General features: G+C 38.1%; 1 protein-coding gene across 5 annotated transcripts in view; it reads right to left on the bottom strand.

The window, feature by feature from the left end:
* Positions 1-1730: 1730 nt before the first annotated feature.
* The window catches only part of TUSC3 (tumor suppressor candidate 3), a 207425-nt gene continuing 190793 nt past the window's right edge, over positions 1731-18362 (bottom strand). For 3 of the 5 annotated variants that reach the window (XM_025279263.3, XM_025279233.3, XM_025279252.3), the window contains 2 exons: positions 5814-5876; positions 1731-2027 (listed from right to left, as the gene is read on the bottom strand). In XM_025279263.3, the coding sequence (XP_025135048.1) occupies positions 5858-5876 (19 nt within the window). In that variant the 3' untranslated portion in view covers positions 1731-2027; positions 5814-5857. The remainder of the gene's footprint in view (positions 2028-5813; positions 5877-18362) is intronic. The other 2 variants (XM_025279242.3, XM_025279259.3) reach the window with 1 other exon arrangement.

Genomic DNA, 18362 nt, shown 5'->3' with positions numbered 1-18362 from the left:
GTCATAATTAAACATTATTAGGCTTTATAAAGAGATTAGATATGTGCTGTTAATAAGAATTTTGAGCTTTAAAGGAACAAGCAAAAGTAATTGTGTAAAATAAAGAAGCTTTTACTCAATGTAAAATTTGGCCTCAAACTCCCAATTTTGATGCTTGTCCTGAATAAACTTTAGAAAACAGAAGAGTACTCTAATGGGTTGAGATTTACAGGTCATATGCTACCCAGGTGTAGACATTAAACAAATTATTATGATCACTTACTGCTTTCTCATAAATGCCATTCCAATACTGAATTGATCATTCTGTGTACAGGAACTGGGACAGTAAATGTGATTTTTTTAATAACAGATTTTGGGAGCATGTGTTAAGGTTAACATAGTTGAGAATTTACATAATGATTTTTGCCGAGTATCATCGTGTTTCTTCCTGCTAGCACACACACTATCCTGGGATTTAACTTCATTATATCCTTGTAGGTTTTGTATTTCCCATTCTTTACTGAATTTTATAGGTACAAAACGTGTAGTTCACTGGATGTGCACATGAGTCCTAGTTTGAGACTACATAGCTGGAACTCCCGACTAACAAAGATTTCCAGGGTCTGTTACTCAGATCTTAAGGAAAATTAGATAACAAAGCCTTAAAAAGTTTATTGAGCTGACTAAAATTAACGGTGCTTCTAAATCCTTCTTTAGACTGCACCACAGAAAATGGAAATTCAGGTTTGAGAGTCTGAAAGCCCAGTTACGAGCTCTATTTTTCCTTTGTGGCTTTCAGCTTCCAGTACTTAAATTAAGTCAGATAAAATATACATTTCCTGTCTAAATGCCTAATTTACAGGGTTGCTGTGAAGAAAAAAATACCCTAACAAATGGGAAGGTGCTTTGTAAGCTAAAATACAATATACAAACATAATAATGGTTACTCTCCTATATTTGCTTTTCAAGAAAGTTTCACTAACTCCCTCACTCTTATTAGGATAACTACTCTCTCTCAGGGCTTACCAGGTGGCCCTAGCAGTAAAGAAACTGCCTGCCACTGCAGGAGATGTAAAAGATGGGGGCTCAATCCCTGGGTCAGGAAGAATCTCCTGGAAGAGGGAATGGCAGCCTGCTTCAGTATTCCTGCTTGGAGAATCCCAGGGACAAAGGAGCCTGGTGGGCTACAGTCCATGGGGTCACAAAGAGTCGGACATGACTGAAGTGACTTAGCACACATGCACACAGTCTCTGTTCGGGTCTGGGAATAAGCTTTTGATGACTAGCCTCTTCCACATGACACAAGGGGATAATATCCCCGTGGGTGAGTTCTGTGGTTGCAGGTCTGGATTCTCGGGTCACACTTTGAGTCGGGGAAGAATTTGTTCCTAGTTCTGGTGTGCTGCTCCCGTTGCCTGTGCCCTGAGCATGCTGATTTAGCCGTGTTTGCTGTAGATTTCTATCCTGGGAAGGACCTCCGTTTCCCAGGGCAGGCATCCATGTACTGTTTGTCCAGCTCCCTGCCCCATCTCCTTCATCTAGTTATGATTAATAAGAACAAAACGCTATTTGTAACCATACACATCCTTTATACTGAGACTGAGGAAAGTATAATTTTTCAGTACATGACATATTTTCATGCATACACCTATCTCTGTACAATCCCAAGAATTGCTGAGGATACATTTCAAAGTTTCTCCTTTACTAACATAGTTTTCTTTGCTAATGAGTGAACAGCATAAAAGCATGAATTCATAATTACATTGTTGTTTATTTCAATCTATAGCATACACAGACTAAAATTTGCTGGAAAAACTCTTCACTGTTGTCCTTGTTTATTCCATGTTAAAGTTAACCATCCATGTCTATAAATTAAGTTTACTAGGAAAACTCACATTTTAAAAAAAAATTATACAAGAAACAGCTGGATTATCACAATCAGCAAGGAAATGGACTCAAGAGTTGGAACTAGTATGTCTGGGACACTTTGTCTTCATGGTAAATAGTCACTTTATGCAAATCCCACTTGGCTTCACTTAATTAAAAAGCTGAAAAAGAAAGAAAATTCTTTGCTGAAAAAAAAACATAGTGTGCTTTTTATTCTATATTAACTTAGTACAGGTAAATATAAAATAAAAATGTAACATCATACACATTAATTCACTTCATTGTAATTTTATATCAGGGCAATTTCTGTGAACTAGATCCTGTAATGGGATCAGGTGAGACTAGGTCAGGGGTGAAAGCAGATGCTGATAAGAACTTGAACTTGCGTTGGTTAAGTTTGGTTAGCTTCTGTGAGCCATTCTCAATGTTAGCAAGAGTCCTAGTTAAATTGGCATTTAAACTGACAACACAGGGGAAGAAAGGGAATGAGCTGAAACATACACTTGGATCAGGTCATTTCAATATCTTAGACAATATATTTTTTCTGGTTATTTAATCAATATGCATTTACTTAAAATAACTAAATACTTTTAAGAATTTTATAATTTCACTATATTGAACAGTCAAAAATAATTTATTATAAATCATAATAAAAGTATCAGGTTCTGATGAAACAATACAGATGTTTATACATATAGAAAAAAAAGTAAAAAGTAACTATTTTTGCCTTTCTTGATTTCCCTAGGCAACACTTTTATCTATGAAAAGAAATGTAAGTTTGTAATATCATAAGTCAATTTGAATAACATCATTAAGCTTTTGTTGGCTATTTGTACCTTTCTGCTAAGGTGCAGCAACTTTCCTTTTTATAGTCTTGACAACGTAACTTTAGGACAACCAGAGATGAACCAATAGTTAACTAATATTAAAACATTAATATTAAAAATATTAACGGTTGCTACAGTTGAAAAACCATGTAATTGGGAAATTGTTCAAACTGATAAGTTTAATACTTGGACACTCAAATTACAATATCCTAGGCATATGTTACTTCGTCTTTCTGAACCTCGGTTTCCTCATTAGTGAGAAGAACGCTTGTTTTGGATGATCTCCAAAGTTCTTTCCAGTGCTAATGTTTATTTTAATCCTGTGATACTATATAAATAAATAGTAAAAAAAAACACACACACACATTATATAACATATATATACTATATAGTGAATATAAATATAATATACTTCATATACTAAATAGTAAATATAAAGCATTATATATTTAAATATATATTATCTCTATTAGTTTATAATATATAATAAAGCAATTATGCAATACAGCCTAAACTTTTTCATTACCCTATCTTTTTCTGAGGAATTACTAAATTACAAGATACAAATCAAGTGCTGGTGTCTAGAGGCAACAAGACATTGCTTCTATTTTTTGAGATGACAAGTTATGACTTAAGTACTGCAAGGGTAACACTGCCATGAAGACCAGCAGTAACACTGCTCAGAGCACTAAGATACTGCTGCTGCTCACTCCACCCGGTCTTTAACAGCAGTGGTGGCGAAGCAGGGGTGTGTTCTATATATATTTATATATAAAACGTGTAGATGAACACTTTGGCTTTCTCTGTCCTCAGATATAAGATTGCCCTGAAGATAAAGCTGACCGACAGTTAAAAAAGAAAACATCACCATAAAATATTTAAAACGGTAATGAAAGCTGCAAAACTTACAATTTAAAAAATACCTGACAATTTACAGGTTTGTTCTTTAATAAAAATAGTCTGAACATTTAAAGCTATGGAATACTAAAGATCACCTTTATAAAAATACTACTATCATAAAAGCAAGAATATGACCCTTTATGATCATTTTATGCTTGCTAACTTTTTGGTTCTGGGAAGATTAAAAAGGTTCTACTTTTATATGTTGTATGATTATAACAATAACTGTGTTAGGGAACATGGGAAGAAGAGACCTGGGTTTGGAGCAGGGATGAGCCTGGCTTTGGAGCTGAGGAGGTGACAATATGGTCTGAGGTCTGGCTCTAGGCCTTAGGTCAGAATTTGGCATGTCTGTTGGGACCGAGAAGTCGTCTGAAAAAAGGAAGGTCTAGGAGTGTCATGTTTCAAAATCCAGGGCATAAGATGCTCAAGAGGAGATGGTTAACTAGAATCCTGGAAGGGTTATGTAGGTTGCCACATGAGAAGAGGCATCTGGGTTTGATTACTGGGTGGCTGCTGGAGACCATATTACGTGTGAAACACGTTCCTTTTCTCCTCCTGTGAAATATGAAGGAGGCACCAAACAGTGGTTGGTATTTTGTTTAGACTTCTCTTAGAGGAATTAATTCACCTGTTCCGCAGTGTTTTAAAACACCAGAATGGATGAAGTGCTCTTGAATGAATGAATTCTATCCAATTGAGATCAGGTTAAATTCTCTACCGAGATCTTCAGCTGGCCAGAATTTCCTTGGCTAAGGTTCTCACTTCCTGTTCTCAAACTGGGAAAGAAGTCAGAGACTTCTGGGCATGTCCTGGCACTCTGTCACACAGAAATCGCTTACATGGATAAGGGGCAGCAGCTACTGATGTCATCTTGGAGCCAAAAAGTATAGAAGGGAGGAAAAGCCATGGTTCTTTACTCGGAACAAGGAAAGGCCACTAGCGAGTTCACACCTGTTTCTCTGGCCTTGGAGTTAGTAGAACTTAATGATTCCCTGTTCTTGGGATTTTCTAACCTTTATCTTCACAAGCGTTCTAAGGGGATGCCAGGGAGAAGTACATGATGGCTGCCACCCAGGCCTCTTTGGCCAGAAGCCCTGGGGGCTCTCTTCTTTGTGACAGAAACTTACCGAACCCCGAAAAGTCTTCAAGTCTGAAGTACATGATCTAAAATAAAGGCCTAAAGAAATTCAGGATTTTATTAGGAGTTGGGAAACAGATCTTTGGGAGTGGTAAGCTTTCTGATCTGTAGTTACACTGGATGAGAGCTGTCAAGTCTTACGACTGCTAAGGGCACATCTCTACAGCCTACACAGAAGGGCACGTTTTGGAAGAGGCTGGGAACATTATCGTTCATAACTCTGTGTGGTCAGAAACACGGATGCTGGATCTGGGGAAAAAGACCAATAGAGCTTGTATGTGGGAAGAGGTTGGTGGTCAGATAAAAAACAGAACTTAGGGACAAAGGAGCTTCCTCCTCGTTCCCTGCTTTCAGGGGGTTGCTGAATGGTGGAGTTTCTGCTGGAGTAAGAAAACTGTATTTACACAAGGGAAATAAGCCTCCAGAGCTTCCTTTGCTGTGTGTCTCTGCTAAACCATGTCTTCTGAGGTCTGAGGGGTGGGAATGTGTGCTGCAAAATCCAAAAGCCTAGATTCTGAGTTTTCTATTAAAATCATGTTGGATTTATATAGCGGTTCCTAATATCTAGTTTTGAATTACCAAATGTTGATTAAAAAATTAGTCCATGTTTAGAAGACTTGTATTTTATTATTCTGAACATTAAGACTTATATTGTTAGTGGGAAAAGGCATCTGACTACATTTTTCCTCGGCAGAATTCAATATATTTCTGTCAGCTGTATAGTTCTGTTTTCTTCCCTAAAGTAATAAAACAGAAATAACCAAATGCAATCATATTTTGTTTGAAGTGGAGGGCATACGCATGCATATGGATATTATTGTTTAAAAAAAAATACTGTGCTTGTCAGTGGTTAATTCTGTGAGCCAAAGTCTATTGCTGGCAATTTTATCCAAGGACTTGTTCCTGTAGCAGCTAAGTACAACAGCATGAGACTGGAATATGAGATCTCACAATTCAAAGTTATCTTTCATTTGTAAAACAATAGTCTGCCACAACTTGTCTTACTTATGAGATAAAGATTATGGTTATCATCTGAAAGATGAGGAAAACTGAGGCTCAGAGAAGATGAAAAGACTTGCCTGAGGTTACAGTTTTAAAGTGCCATGGTCCAAATCTCATCTTCTCACTCAAAGTCCAGATCACTTTCCAATACACCACAGTGAAATACAACAATATGGAAAAAATAGTCCTTGAGATTCGATTTCCACTTGTAAAATAGTATTACAAAGACTTAGCACTGTATTCTTTATGTAGACACTCTCCAGATCTTCACCTACTCATCTCTAAGTCTTTGGTCCTTCATGATATTCTTCGAAGCTGGAACTCAGCATCAGAAAGGCAATCCCAGTGAAATTCTTATCAATGACACAAACTGTGGGTTGATCACCACACCATTTCTGTGTTTTCTATTTGTATAGCTTAAGACTGTATTTTCTATTTTCCCTATAGATAAAAGATCTACATCTAAGTAAGATACAGAAATGAATGGGATATTGTTACATACTGCATGTCCTGGGATATTTTGCCTTGCTGTGCTGGTTCATTAGTATATTTGCCTCAAAATTCACCAGGAATGTCTTTCTTGTCTAGCTATTATTCTGTACTTTCCATTATGGAATATAGATTGATTAAAAAAAATTTTTTTAAACTCATTATTTCTCAAAGTAACTCAAAAGGAACCAAAGACGACATGAATTACAGGTATCTCGGATTCATTTTGATATTTGGCAAAACTAATACAGTTATGTAAAGTTTAAAAATAAAATAAAATTAAAAACAAAAAAAAAAACAAAACCAATTTCTATATCCATTGTAAGCTTAACCAGTGTATATTTTTTGATGTCGGCCAGCTCAGGGTCAACTTGAGGTTGCAATAAGTATCTTTAGAGCCCAGGTTTCCGGAACACTGTTTGTGCACACTGCACCCCTTCAGTGTGGTGGAACAACAGACAACTCCATGGGGGTGTCATGTGATGTGAATCCACCTTCTGGAGTTGTGCAATGTGGCAAACCAATACTCTTCTGTCCACTATATTTCTATCTTAATTGTTCCTGTTGCATTTAGATAAGGAGTACATTTGCAAAATGCTTCTGAGTAAACATATTCGATTAGTAAGTACATGATGAGCACCTGCTATGTGTAACACTCTGGAGATATTAAAAAGGCACAGCTGTGACCTTCTGTAAGGCACCTTACAATACTCTAGAAAGAAAAGAACTCCAACACACAAAAGTTACATATGGATACTTAATGAAAAAGCTAATGTGATAAAGTGCTATTGAATAACCAAGCACTGAAATGGCTAAGGACAGGCAAGAGGTAGGTGAAGTAATTTCTTCTCAGAACCTGCAACATTTCATGAACTATAAATTGATGATGTAATTTATCCCCTCAAAATTCTCAGATACATATTTATTATTATGCCAAGTTTATAAATGAAGAAATAAGCTTAACAAAGTTGTTATCCAAACCCATAAAAACATACTTTTACAGGTGAGGAAAAATGAGACTGAGAAGTTAGTCCCAAAGTTAGTGATGAGAGGGTGTAAGATTCAAGCCAGTATCTATGCCTCCTGGGCCAGAGTTCTTAACTGACATACAAAATGATATACTGAATTTGAACTCATGTCTTGGATTCTAAATATTTTCCCATTATACCACACCATCTCTCTAAGACAACTAAAGAATCATAAACAGGTAGCAAAGTGAGAGAATTAGTAGAGAATGTTCTATGCTATTTTCCTACTCAGATAGAGACTTGATCTTTCAAATAGTTTTATAGAAATCTTTTTGAAGAAAACTTTTGAATCAAAGTATGTCAGGGGCAACCAGTGGGAAAGTAATTACCCATAAGAGACGACATGCATGTATGAACACTAGCACTTTGCTCTTGGAAAATGGAACAAGCCCTAAAGCTAATCTTTATTTAATATACAAAATGAATTCTTGCTACCACTAGAATACAATTTCTTTTTCTGAACTATGGGTCAGATGGTAATTAGATAAAATTCTTAGTATCTTTGTTATTTCACTAATTTCAAAGGTTTTGAGAGCCCAATTAAGTTCCTCAGAAGGTTTGGGGAAAATCTAATCTTCACCCCACTGAATCATGCAAATAAAAAACAACACTTGCTTAATTTTTAGCATAAAAAAATCCTGCTCATGAAAAATTAAATATAAATGGGTAAAATCTTTACATTAGAGCTAATGATAATAATTAGGAGAAAGTGGTTTTTGAAAAGTAATACTATGTTCCACATACTAAGTATTAGGCAATGTGCTAAGTGACTTACATCATGTAACCTACATGATGTCAAAGTATGTAAACATTTCCCACTTAGAAATGAGAAAACCAAGGTTTAGAAAAGTTATTTAACTTTCCCAAAGTCTCTGAGTTAGTAACATGTAGATTAAGGATGTAAATGATGGAAGGTTGCTTACTGAAACTTAAAAGATGATCTGGGAGAATTTAGTGATGGTATGAAAGATGCTGATACTGTAGGGAAAAAATCCTTAAGACCAAAATGTGGGGAAGATTTAAGGAAATAGGGTAAACATGTAATAGACTTTTATCCCTTTCAGCAAGCACACAGTTCAACAACAAAAATATCAGTATGAAGTACTGAGAAAATAAGAAACACATGAATGTTTAAGGTTCTGTGAAGTTTAAAATAAAAATGGAAAAGCAGAAAGATCATTCCGTACAGAAGAAATTAAAGACTGTCGATCAATTAAAAATTGTGAGGAAATAAAAAATTAGTTTATAGACATCAGTGGCATTTCCTGGTATAAAAGTTAAAAATCACAAACCTAAAACACAGACATCAAAGGCCACCAAAGGCTATGGTATTATACCCAAGAGTGGACTGTGGCATTGAAACTAAAGCCCCTGCTAAAGGTGTTTTTCAATTAGCAGATGGAGTTATGTTCAAATGTGCATTTTCAGTAAAGGATATCTTGCATCTTATCCAGTACCAACCAGAGTAGGTAGAAGAGGGAAGTTTTTCCATTCTTTTAGAAGAAAACTTTTTTTTTTTTTGTCCTGGCAGCTCATCTCAAGGATAAGGAAATGGTCTTGTTTAAGACAGTCTTTTTTTTTTTTCCCCTACAAGCCTACTTCAGTGTATATTGGTAAAAATGATTGGGGGTTGACTTAGCTCTTGGTCACCAGGGTTTATGATACATTATAATAAGCATTAACTCCCTTGGAATATGGGCATCCACACGGTCTTTTCAGTAATACGAGACCAGGGCATATCTTCCGGCATATGGAATAGCCTTTCTCTTGTTATAATGATGGTGTCCAGAAGCCTATTTTCTCCTTCCCTACGAACTATCATTTTCCAATAGGAACAAGTTTTTTTTTTTTAATCAAATCATATTATGCTGGTGCCACAGAAACATGCTGCTGGGATTGCAAAGTGTCCCTCCAGAATATGGTACTATGTTCATCACTGACTGAGCCTCTCCCACAGAGTAGCTCAGAAGGAAAAGGTTTCTTTTTCTTTTGTACTAACATCTCATCTTTTAACTTCTGGAGAAGGAAAAGGCTACCCACTCCAGTATTCTGGACTGGAGAACATGGACTGTATAGTCAGTCTATGGGGTCGCAAAGAGTCGGACACGACTGAACGACTTTCACTTTTCAACTATTCCCAAATGACTTCTCTCTTCCCTTCTTTCATTTATTCCTCCTCTCACTCTGGCTTCTGCATCACGTTTGCTTTTTCTCCAGTGAACTAACTAGCTGGATAGATACTTTCTTCCCCACTATGCTGCCTGGTTTCTAGAATTTAGCTCAGGATTATTCCAGTTCTCTGGTGTATATTCTCCTTCTAGTCCTCTGGGCAACAACTGCTCTTGATGTGTTGTTATTACTGTTCAGACACTCAGTCCTGTCTGACTCTTTGCGACCCCATGGACTGCAGCACTCCAGGCTTCCCTGTCCTTCACCATCTACTGGAGCTTGTTCAAACTCCTGTCCATTGAGTCGGTAATGCCATCCAATGATCTTGTCCTCTGTCATCCCCTTCTCCTGTCTTCAATCTTCCCAGCATCAGGGTCTTTTCTAATGAGTTGGCTCTTTGCATCAGGGAGCCAAAGTATTGGAGCTACAGCATCAGTCCTTCCAGTGAATATTCAGTATTGATTTTCTTTAGGCTGGTTTGATCTTGCAGTCCAAGGGGCTCTTGAGAGTCTTCTCCAACACCGTGGTTCAAAAGCATTTAATTCTTTGGTGATGAGCTTTCTTTATGGTTCAACTCTCACATCCATACATGACTACTGGAAAAACCATAGCTTTGACTAGATGGACCTCTGACAGCAAAGTAATGTCTCTGCTTTTTAATACACTGTCTAGGTTTGTCAGCTTGTCTTTCAAGGAGGGCGAGTCTTTTATTTTCATGGCTGTGATCACCATCGGCCCTGATTTTGGAGTCCAGGAAAATAAAGTCTGTCACTGTTTCCATTGTTTCCCCATCTATTTGCCATGAAGTGATGGGACCAGATGCCATAATCTTAGCTTTTGAATGTTGAGTTTTAAGCCAGCTTTTTCATTCTCCTCTTTCACTTTCATCAAGAGGCTCTTTAGTTCCTCTTTGCTTTCTGCCATAAGGGTGATGTTATCTGTACATCTGAGGTTATTGCTATTTCTCCCGGCAATCTTGATTCCAGCCTGTTCTTCATCCAGCCTGGCATTTCACATGATGTACCCTGCACAGAAGTTAAATAAGCAGGGTGACAATATACAGCCTTGACAAACTCCTTTCCCAGTTTGGAACCAGTCTGTTGTTCCATGTCCAGTTTTAACTGTTGCTTCTTGACCTGCATATAGATCCTCAGGAGGCAGGTAAGGTGGTCTGGTATTCCCCTCTTTTGAAGAATTTCCCACAGTTTTCTGTGGTCCACACAATCAAAGGCTTTGGCATAGTCAATGAAGCAAAAGTAGATATTTTTCTGGAACTATCTTGCTTTTTCTATGATCCAACAGATGCCGGCAATTTGATCTCTGGTCCCTCTGCCTTTTCTAAATCCAGCTTTAACTCTTGATATGAATAATATGTTTATTATCATAATCGTTCATAATAAAACTGATAAAATTTCTGAGAAAAACTTTATTCTGAAGGAAAATGATGCAATGAATCGAAAACAAATCCCAAAGCAATATATAACATTACTAGGGTAACCCTGGCATATATCCATGGGTTAGATTAATAAGAGCATAAAAACGTTCTAATGCAAAGCACATGTTTTTTGTTCACAATGCGCCCATCTGCCAAATTTTGTTAGCTCAAAGGGTTGCTGTACATGTGATGAAAGAAACATACATAACCTGTCCTACCAACCTTACAAAGCAAGAAGATGAGTGACTGGAGAGGGATGGTCTAAGAGGGCTGGATGGATTTATGGAAGCTTGATGAATGATGCATCACCATATCCATGGAAAAGACACAATGCAGAAACAAGCAGAAGTTCTTAAGAGTCTGAAGAGGAATACTAGGAAGCTTTAACGTGATAAGAGAAGAGACGGTGAAACTAAAAGAATGATTTAAGTAGGGTCACAGGAGGGCTGGATGGCTGAGTCCTGCAACAGCCCAGCAAATCACAGAGCTCACGAGAGCTGGGCCACAGCCGGGTCCCTGCCTTCACGTCTCTGTAATGCCACGTCCCACTCTTTCAGTGCACCTATCTTCCCAGGCTGCTGCTGCTGCTTTTTTAATGCTGGGCTCTGTTCTGATGCTGTTTCTTGGCAGCACTTTTAGGGTTTTCATCTAAACTATGTCAAATTTCATATTCATAAACCACCCTGGGGCATGATTTCCATCTGACTTCTTATAGGACATTTCATGTTACTTCCAGTCCCATGAGGCCAGCTGCCAGCAAGCCCCCTCCTCATTTAGCCTGGTGGGCCCCTGACAAGGGGGTGGGATTGGGACCCAATAAGCATGGTGTGGGGGGTCACACTCATAGAAAAATAAAACCAGCATATACTCTGGTTCAGAAATGCTCACAATGAAAAGCTAAGGTGAGGCCTAGAATATGTATTTTAAAAAGCTTCTCAGGTAATTTACATGTCCACTCTTGTAAAGACCAGAGGATTAGAGTTTTATACAATCAATACTAAATGACAGCTACTCCTTGGGAAAAGTACAAACTTAAACTCTTCACATCATGACAAAATACAATGCTGTCAAATGTAACATTATTCTTGAAACTAGTAAAACTCAACTTTACTTGTTCTATCAGAGCAGGACCGTGACCAGGAACATCTAGATAGGAAATGCTATTCTTGTTGGATTGTGCCCATCTTTGCATGGAAAGTTCCCTTGGTATCTCTAATTTTCTAGAAGAGATCTCTAGTCTTTCCCATTCTACTGTTTTCTTCTATTTCTTTGCACTGATCACTGACGAAGGCTTTCTTATCTCTTCTTGCTATTCTTTGGAACTCTGCATTACGATGGGTATATCTTTCCTTTTCTCCTTAGTCTTTCGCTTCTGTTCTTTTTTTTTTTTTTAAACTTTACATAATTGTATTAGTTTTGCCAAATATCAAAATGAGTCCGCCACAGGTATACATGTGTTCCCCATCCTGAACCCTCCTCCCTCCTCCCTCCCCATTCCATCCCTCTGGGTCATCCCAGTGCACCAGCCCCAAGCATCCAGTATCGTGCATTGAATCTGGACTGGCAACTCGTTTCATACATGATATTTTACATGTTTCAATGCCATTCTCCCAAATCTTCCCACCCTCTCCCTCTCCCACAGAGTCCATAAGACTGTTCTATACATCAGTGTCTCTTTTGCTGTCTCGTACACAGGGTTATTGTTACCATCTTTCTAAATTCCACATATATGCATTAGTATACTGTATTGGTGTTTTTCTGGCTTACTTCACTCTGTATAATAGGCTCCAGTTTCATCCACCTCAATAGAACTGATTCAAATGTATTCTTTTTAATGGCTGAGTAATACTCCATTGTGTATATGTACCACAGCTTTCTTATCCATTCATCTGCTGATGGACATCTAGGTTGCTTCCATTGTCCTGGCTATTATAAACAGTGCTGAGATGAACATTGGGGTACACGTGTCTCTTTCCCTTCTGGTTTCCTCAGTGTGTATGCCCAGCAGTGGGATTGCTGGATCATAAGGCAGTTCTATTTCCAGTTTTTTAAGGAATCTCCACACTGTTCTCCATAGTGGCTGTACTAGTTTGCATTCCCACCAACAGTGTAAGAGGGTTCCCTTTTCTCCACACCCTCTCCAGCATTTATTACTTGTAGACTTTTGGATTGCAGCCATTCTGACTGGCATGAAATGGTACCTCATAGTGGTTTTGATTTGCATTTCTCTGATAATGAGTGATGTTGAGCATCTTTTCATGTGTTTGTTAGCCATCTGTATGTCTTCTTTGGAGAAATGTCTGTTTAGTTCTTTGGCCCATTTTTTGATTGGGTCATTTATTTTTCTGGAGTTGAGCTGTAGGAGTTGCTTGTATATTCTCGAGATTAGTTGTTTGTCAGTTGCTTCATTTGCTATTATCTTCTCCCATTCTGAAGGCTGTCTTTTCACCTTGCTAATGACTTCCTTTGATGTGCAGAAGCTTTTAAGGTTAATTAGGTCCCATTTGTTTATTTTTGCTTTTATTTCCAATATTCTGGGAGGTGGGTCATAGAGGATCCTGCTGTGATGTATGTCAGAGAGTGTTTTGCCTATGTTCTCCTCTAGGAGTTTTATAGTTTCTGGTCTTACATTTAGATCTTTAATCCATTTTGAGTTTATTTTTGTATATGGTGTTAGAAAGTGTTCTAGTTTCATTCTTTTACAAGTGGTTGACCAGATTTCCCAGCACCACTTGTTAAAGAGATTGTCTTTAATCCATTGTATATTCTTGCCTCCTTTGTCAAAGATAAGGTGTCCATAGGTGCGTGGATTTATCTCTGGGCTTTCTATTTTGTTCCATTGATCTATATTTCTGTCTTTGTGCCAGTACCATACTGTCTTGATGACTGTGGCTTTGTAGTAGAGCCTGAAGTCAGGTAGGTTGATTTCTTCAGTTCCATTCTTCTTTCTCAAGATTGCTTTGGCTATTCGAGGTTTTTTGTATTTCCATACAAATTGTGAAATTATTTGTTCTAGCTCTGTGAAGAATACCGTTGGTAGCTTGATAGGGATTGCATTGAATCTATAAATTGCTTTGGGTAGTATACTCATTTTCACTATATTGATTCTTCCAATCCATGAACATGGTATATTTCTCCATCTGTTAGTGTCCTCTTTGATTTCTTTCACCAGCGTTTTATAGTTTTCTATGTATAGGTCTTTAGTTTCTTTAGGTAGATATATTCCTAAGTATTTTATTCTTTCCGTTGCAATGGTGAATGGAATTGTTTCCTTAATTTCTCTTTCTGTTTTCTCATTATTAGTGTATAGGAATGCAAGGGATTTCTGTGTGTTGATTTTATATCCTGCAACTTCACTATAGTCATAGATTAGTTCTAGTAATTTTCTGGTGGAGTCTTTAGGGTTTTCTATGTAGAGGATCATGTCATCTGCAAACAGTGAGAGCTTTACTTCTTCTTTTCCAATTTGGATTCCTTTTATTTCTTTTTCTGCTCTGATTGCTGTGGCCAAAACTTCCAAAACTATGTTGAATAGTAATGGTGAAAGTGGGCACCCTTGTCTTGTTCCTGACTTTAGAGGAAATGCTTTCAATTTTTCACCATTGAGGATAATGTTTGCTGTGGGTTTGTCATATATAGCTTTTATTATGTTGAGGTATGTTCCTTCTATTCCTGCTTTCTGGAGAGTTTTTATCATAAATGGATGTTGAATTTTGTCAAAGGCTTTCTCTGCATCTATTGAGATAATCATATGGTTTTTATTTTTCAATTTGTTAATGTGGCATATTACATTGATTGATTTGCAGATATTGAAGAATCCTTGCATCCCTGGGATAAAGCCCACTTGGTCATGGTGTATGATCTTTTTAATGTGGTGTTGGATTCTGATTGCTAGAATTTTGTTAAGGATTTTTGCATCTATGTTCATCAGTGATATTGGCCTGTAGTTTTCTTTTTTTGTGGGATCTTTGTCAGGTTTTGGTATTAGGGTGATGGCCTCATAGAATGAGTTTGGAAGTTTACCATCCTCTGCAATTTTCTGGAAGAGTTTGAGCAGGATAGGTGTTAGCTCTTCTCTAAATTTTTGGTAGAATTCAGCTGTGAAGCCGTCTGGACCTGCGCTTTTGTTTGCTGGAAGATTTTTGATTACAGTTTCAATTTCCGTGCTTGTGATGGGTCTGTTAAGATTTTCTATTTCTTCCTGGTCGAGTTTTGGAAAGTTGTACTTTTCTCGCTTCTGTTCTTTTCACATCTATTTGTCAAGCATATTGCCTTTTTACACTTCTCAATCTTGGTGATGGTCTTGATCCCTGCCTCCTGTACAATGTCATGAACCTCTGTCCATAGTTCTTCAGGCATAGTTCTTTAGTTCATACTCTATCAGATCTAATCCCTTGAATCTATTTCTCACTTCCACTGTATAATCGATAGGAATTTGATTTGGGTCATATCTGAATGGTCTAGTGGTTTTCCCTACTTTCTTCAATTTCAGTCTTAATTTGGCAATAAGGAGTTCATTATCTGAGCCACAGTCAGCTGCTGTATAGCTGTATACAGCTGTATACAGCTGACTGTATAGAGCTTCTCCATCTTTGGGTGCTTAGAATAGACTCAGTCTGATTTCAGTATTGACCATCTGGTTATGTCCAGGTGTAGAATCTCTTCTCTTGTGTTGTTGGAAGATGATGTTTGCTATGACCAGTGCATTCTCTTGGCAAAACTCTATTAGCCTTTGCCCTGCTCCATTCTGTACTCCAAGGCCAAATTTGCCTGTTAGTTCAAGTATTTCTTGACTTCCTACTTTTGCATTCCAGTCCCCTATAATGAAAAGGACATCATTTTGGGGTGTTAGTTCTAGAAGGTCTTGTAGGTCTCCATAGAACTGTTCAACTTCAGCTTCTTCAGCATTACTGGTCAAAGCATTTTCTTCAAGAAAATTAGAGATACCAAGGGAGCTTTCCATGCAAAAATGGGCACAATAAAGGACAGAAATGGTATGGACCTAACAGAAGCAGAATATATTAAGAGGTGGCAAGAATACACAGAAAAACTGTACAAAAAAGATCTTCACAACCCAGATAATCATGGTGGTATGATCACTGACCTAGAGCCAGACATCCTAGAAAGCGAAATCAAGTGGGTCTTAGGAAGCATCACTATGAACAAAGCTAGTGGAAGTGATGGAATTCCAGTTGAGCTGTTTCAAATCCTAAAAGCTGATGCTGTAAAAGTGTTTCACTCAATATGCTAGCAAATTTGGAAAAGTCAGCAGTGGCCACAGGACTGGAAAATATCAGTTTTCATTCCAATCCCAAAGAAAGGCAATGCCAAAGAATGCTCAAACTACCACTCAATTGTACTCATCTTACACACTAGCAAAGTAATGCTCAAAATTCTCCAAACCAGGCTTCAGCAATACGTAAACTGTGAAATCCCAGATGTTCAAGCTGGATTTAGAAAAGGCAGAGGAACCAGAGATCAAATTGCCGCATCCACTGGATCAGCAAAAAAGCAAGAGAATACCAGAAAAACATCTACTTCTGCTTCATTGACTATGCCAAAACCTTTGACTGTGTGGATCACAACAAACTGGAAAATTCTGAAAGAGATGGGAATACCACACCACCCTGACCCTCTTCCTGAGAAATCTGTATTCAGTCCAAGAAGCAACAATTAGAACGGGACATGGAACAACGGACTGGTTGCAATCGTGAAAGGAGTATGTCAAGGCTGTATACTGTCAGCCTGCTTATTTAACTTATATGCAGAGTACATCATGTGAAATGCTGGGCGGAATGAAGCACAAGCTGGAATCAAGATTGCCAGGAGAAATATCAATAACCTCAGAGATGCAGATGATACCACCCTTATGGCAGAGAGCAAAGAAGAACTAAAGAGCCTCTTGGTGAAAGTGAAAGAGGAGAGTGAAAAAGTTGGCTTAAAGTGCAACATTCATAAAACTAAGATCATGGCATCTAGTCCCATCACTTCATGGCAAACAGATGGGGAAACAATGGAAACAGTGTCAGACTTTATTTTCTTGGGCTCCAAAATCACTGCAGATGGTGACTGCAGGGTAGCTCAGATGGTAAAGCGTCTGCCTACAATGCAGGAAACCCAGGTTCAATCCCTGGGTCGGGAAGATCCCCTGGAGAAGGAAATGGCAACCCACTCCAGTACTCTTGCCTGGAAAATCCCATGGACTGAGGAGCCTCGTAGGCTACAGTCCATGGGGTCGCAAAGAGTCAGACACGACTGAGTAACTTCACTTCACTTCCTTGGAAGTAAAATTATGACCAACCTAGACAGCATATTAAAAAGCAGAGATATTACTTTGCCAACAAAAGTCCATGTAGTCAAAGCTATGGTTTTTCCAGTAGTCATGTATGCATGTGCGAGTTGGACCATAAAGAAAGCTGAGCGCTGAAGAATTGATGCTTTTGAACTGTGGTGTTGAAGACTCTTGAGAGTCCCTTGGACTGCAGGGAGATCAAACCAGTCCATCCTAAAGGAAATCAGTCCTGAATATTCATTGGAAGGACTGCCGCTGAAGCTGAAACTCCAGTACTTTGGCCACCTGATACAAAGAACTGACTCATTGGAAAAGACCCTGATGCTGGGAAAGATTGAAGGCAGAGGAGAAGGGGATGACAGAGGATGAGATGGTTGGATGGTATCACTGACTTGACGGACATGAGTTTGAGTGAACTCTGGGAGTTTGTGACGGACAGAGAGGCTTGACATGCTGCGGTCCATGGGGTCGCAAAGAATCAGACACGACTGAACGACTGAACTGAACTCAACTGATTCTTGTTGGATTAGGTGCTCTGATGTGTAAGGAGAGCTGGAACTTGCTCTTTACCTTCCTCCGTTTTCTGTCAACTAAATAGGTTTTAAGAATCACATAACTTATGACACTTTCATTTTTATAATTTAGATACCTTTCATTGACACTGTAAATGCTGTAGGTTGAAATGAATAAATGTTTTTTAAGTAAATGAAAACTTAAGTAATAGAAATATTCTTCTACAGATTCTGTTAATGGAATACATGCAAGTCAAACTGAGACTCTAATCATACAGAACCATGATCCTCAATCTTAGGGTAGGGGAGAAGAAGAACAGAAACTTCATCTTTCTTGGGCCTACTTCATCTTGGATTTGATTCTTCTGACTTCATATTTTCAAAACCAAAATGAGATAGCCAGACAGCATCATGAATAAAAACCAGGAAATAGGAGACTTTACTTGGCCTTTCTTATTAAACTTCTTGCCCTCAGACCTTTATACTGCAGACCAGATTAAAGGCAGATGGTCCCATAGCTCACATCTGATATTCAGATTTCTTCTACTCCTTGAGTACGTTTATTTTTAATGGATGTGAGAAGTCTTGGAAATGTGCCTCTGCCCATATGAAAAGATACAGAGGCAGGGTTGAAGTGTTTACTCTTTACTATAAGCCCTTAATCAGATCTCTCTGTCATGGGAATAGTTCTGTGCCCCAGA

The sequence above is a fragment of the Bubalus bubalis genome, chromosome 1 (assembly GCF_019923935.1).
Source record: "Bubalus bubalis isolate 160015118507 breed Murrah chromosome 1, NDDB_SH_1, whole genome shotgun sequence".
Lineage (NCBI taxonomy): Eukaryota > Metazoa > Chordata > Mammalia > Artiodactyla > Bovidae > Bubalus > Bubalus bubalis.
This window is presented reverse-complemented; position numbering and strand designations above follow the sequence as displayed.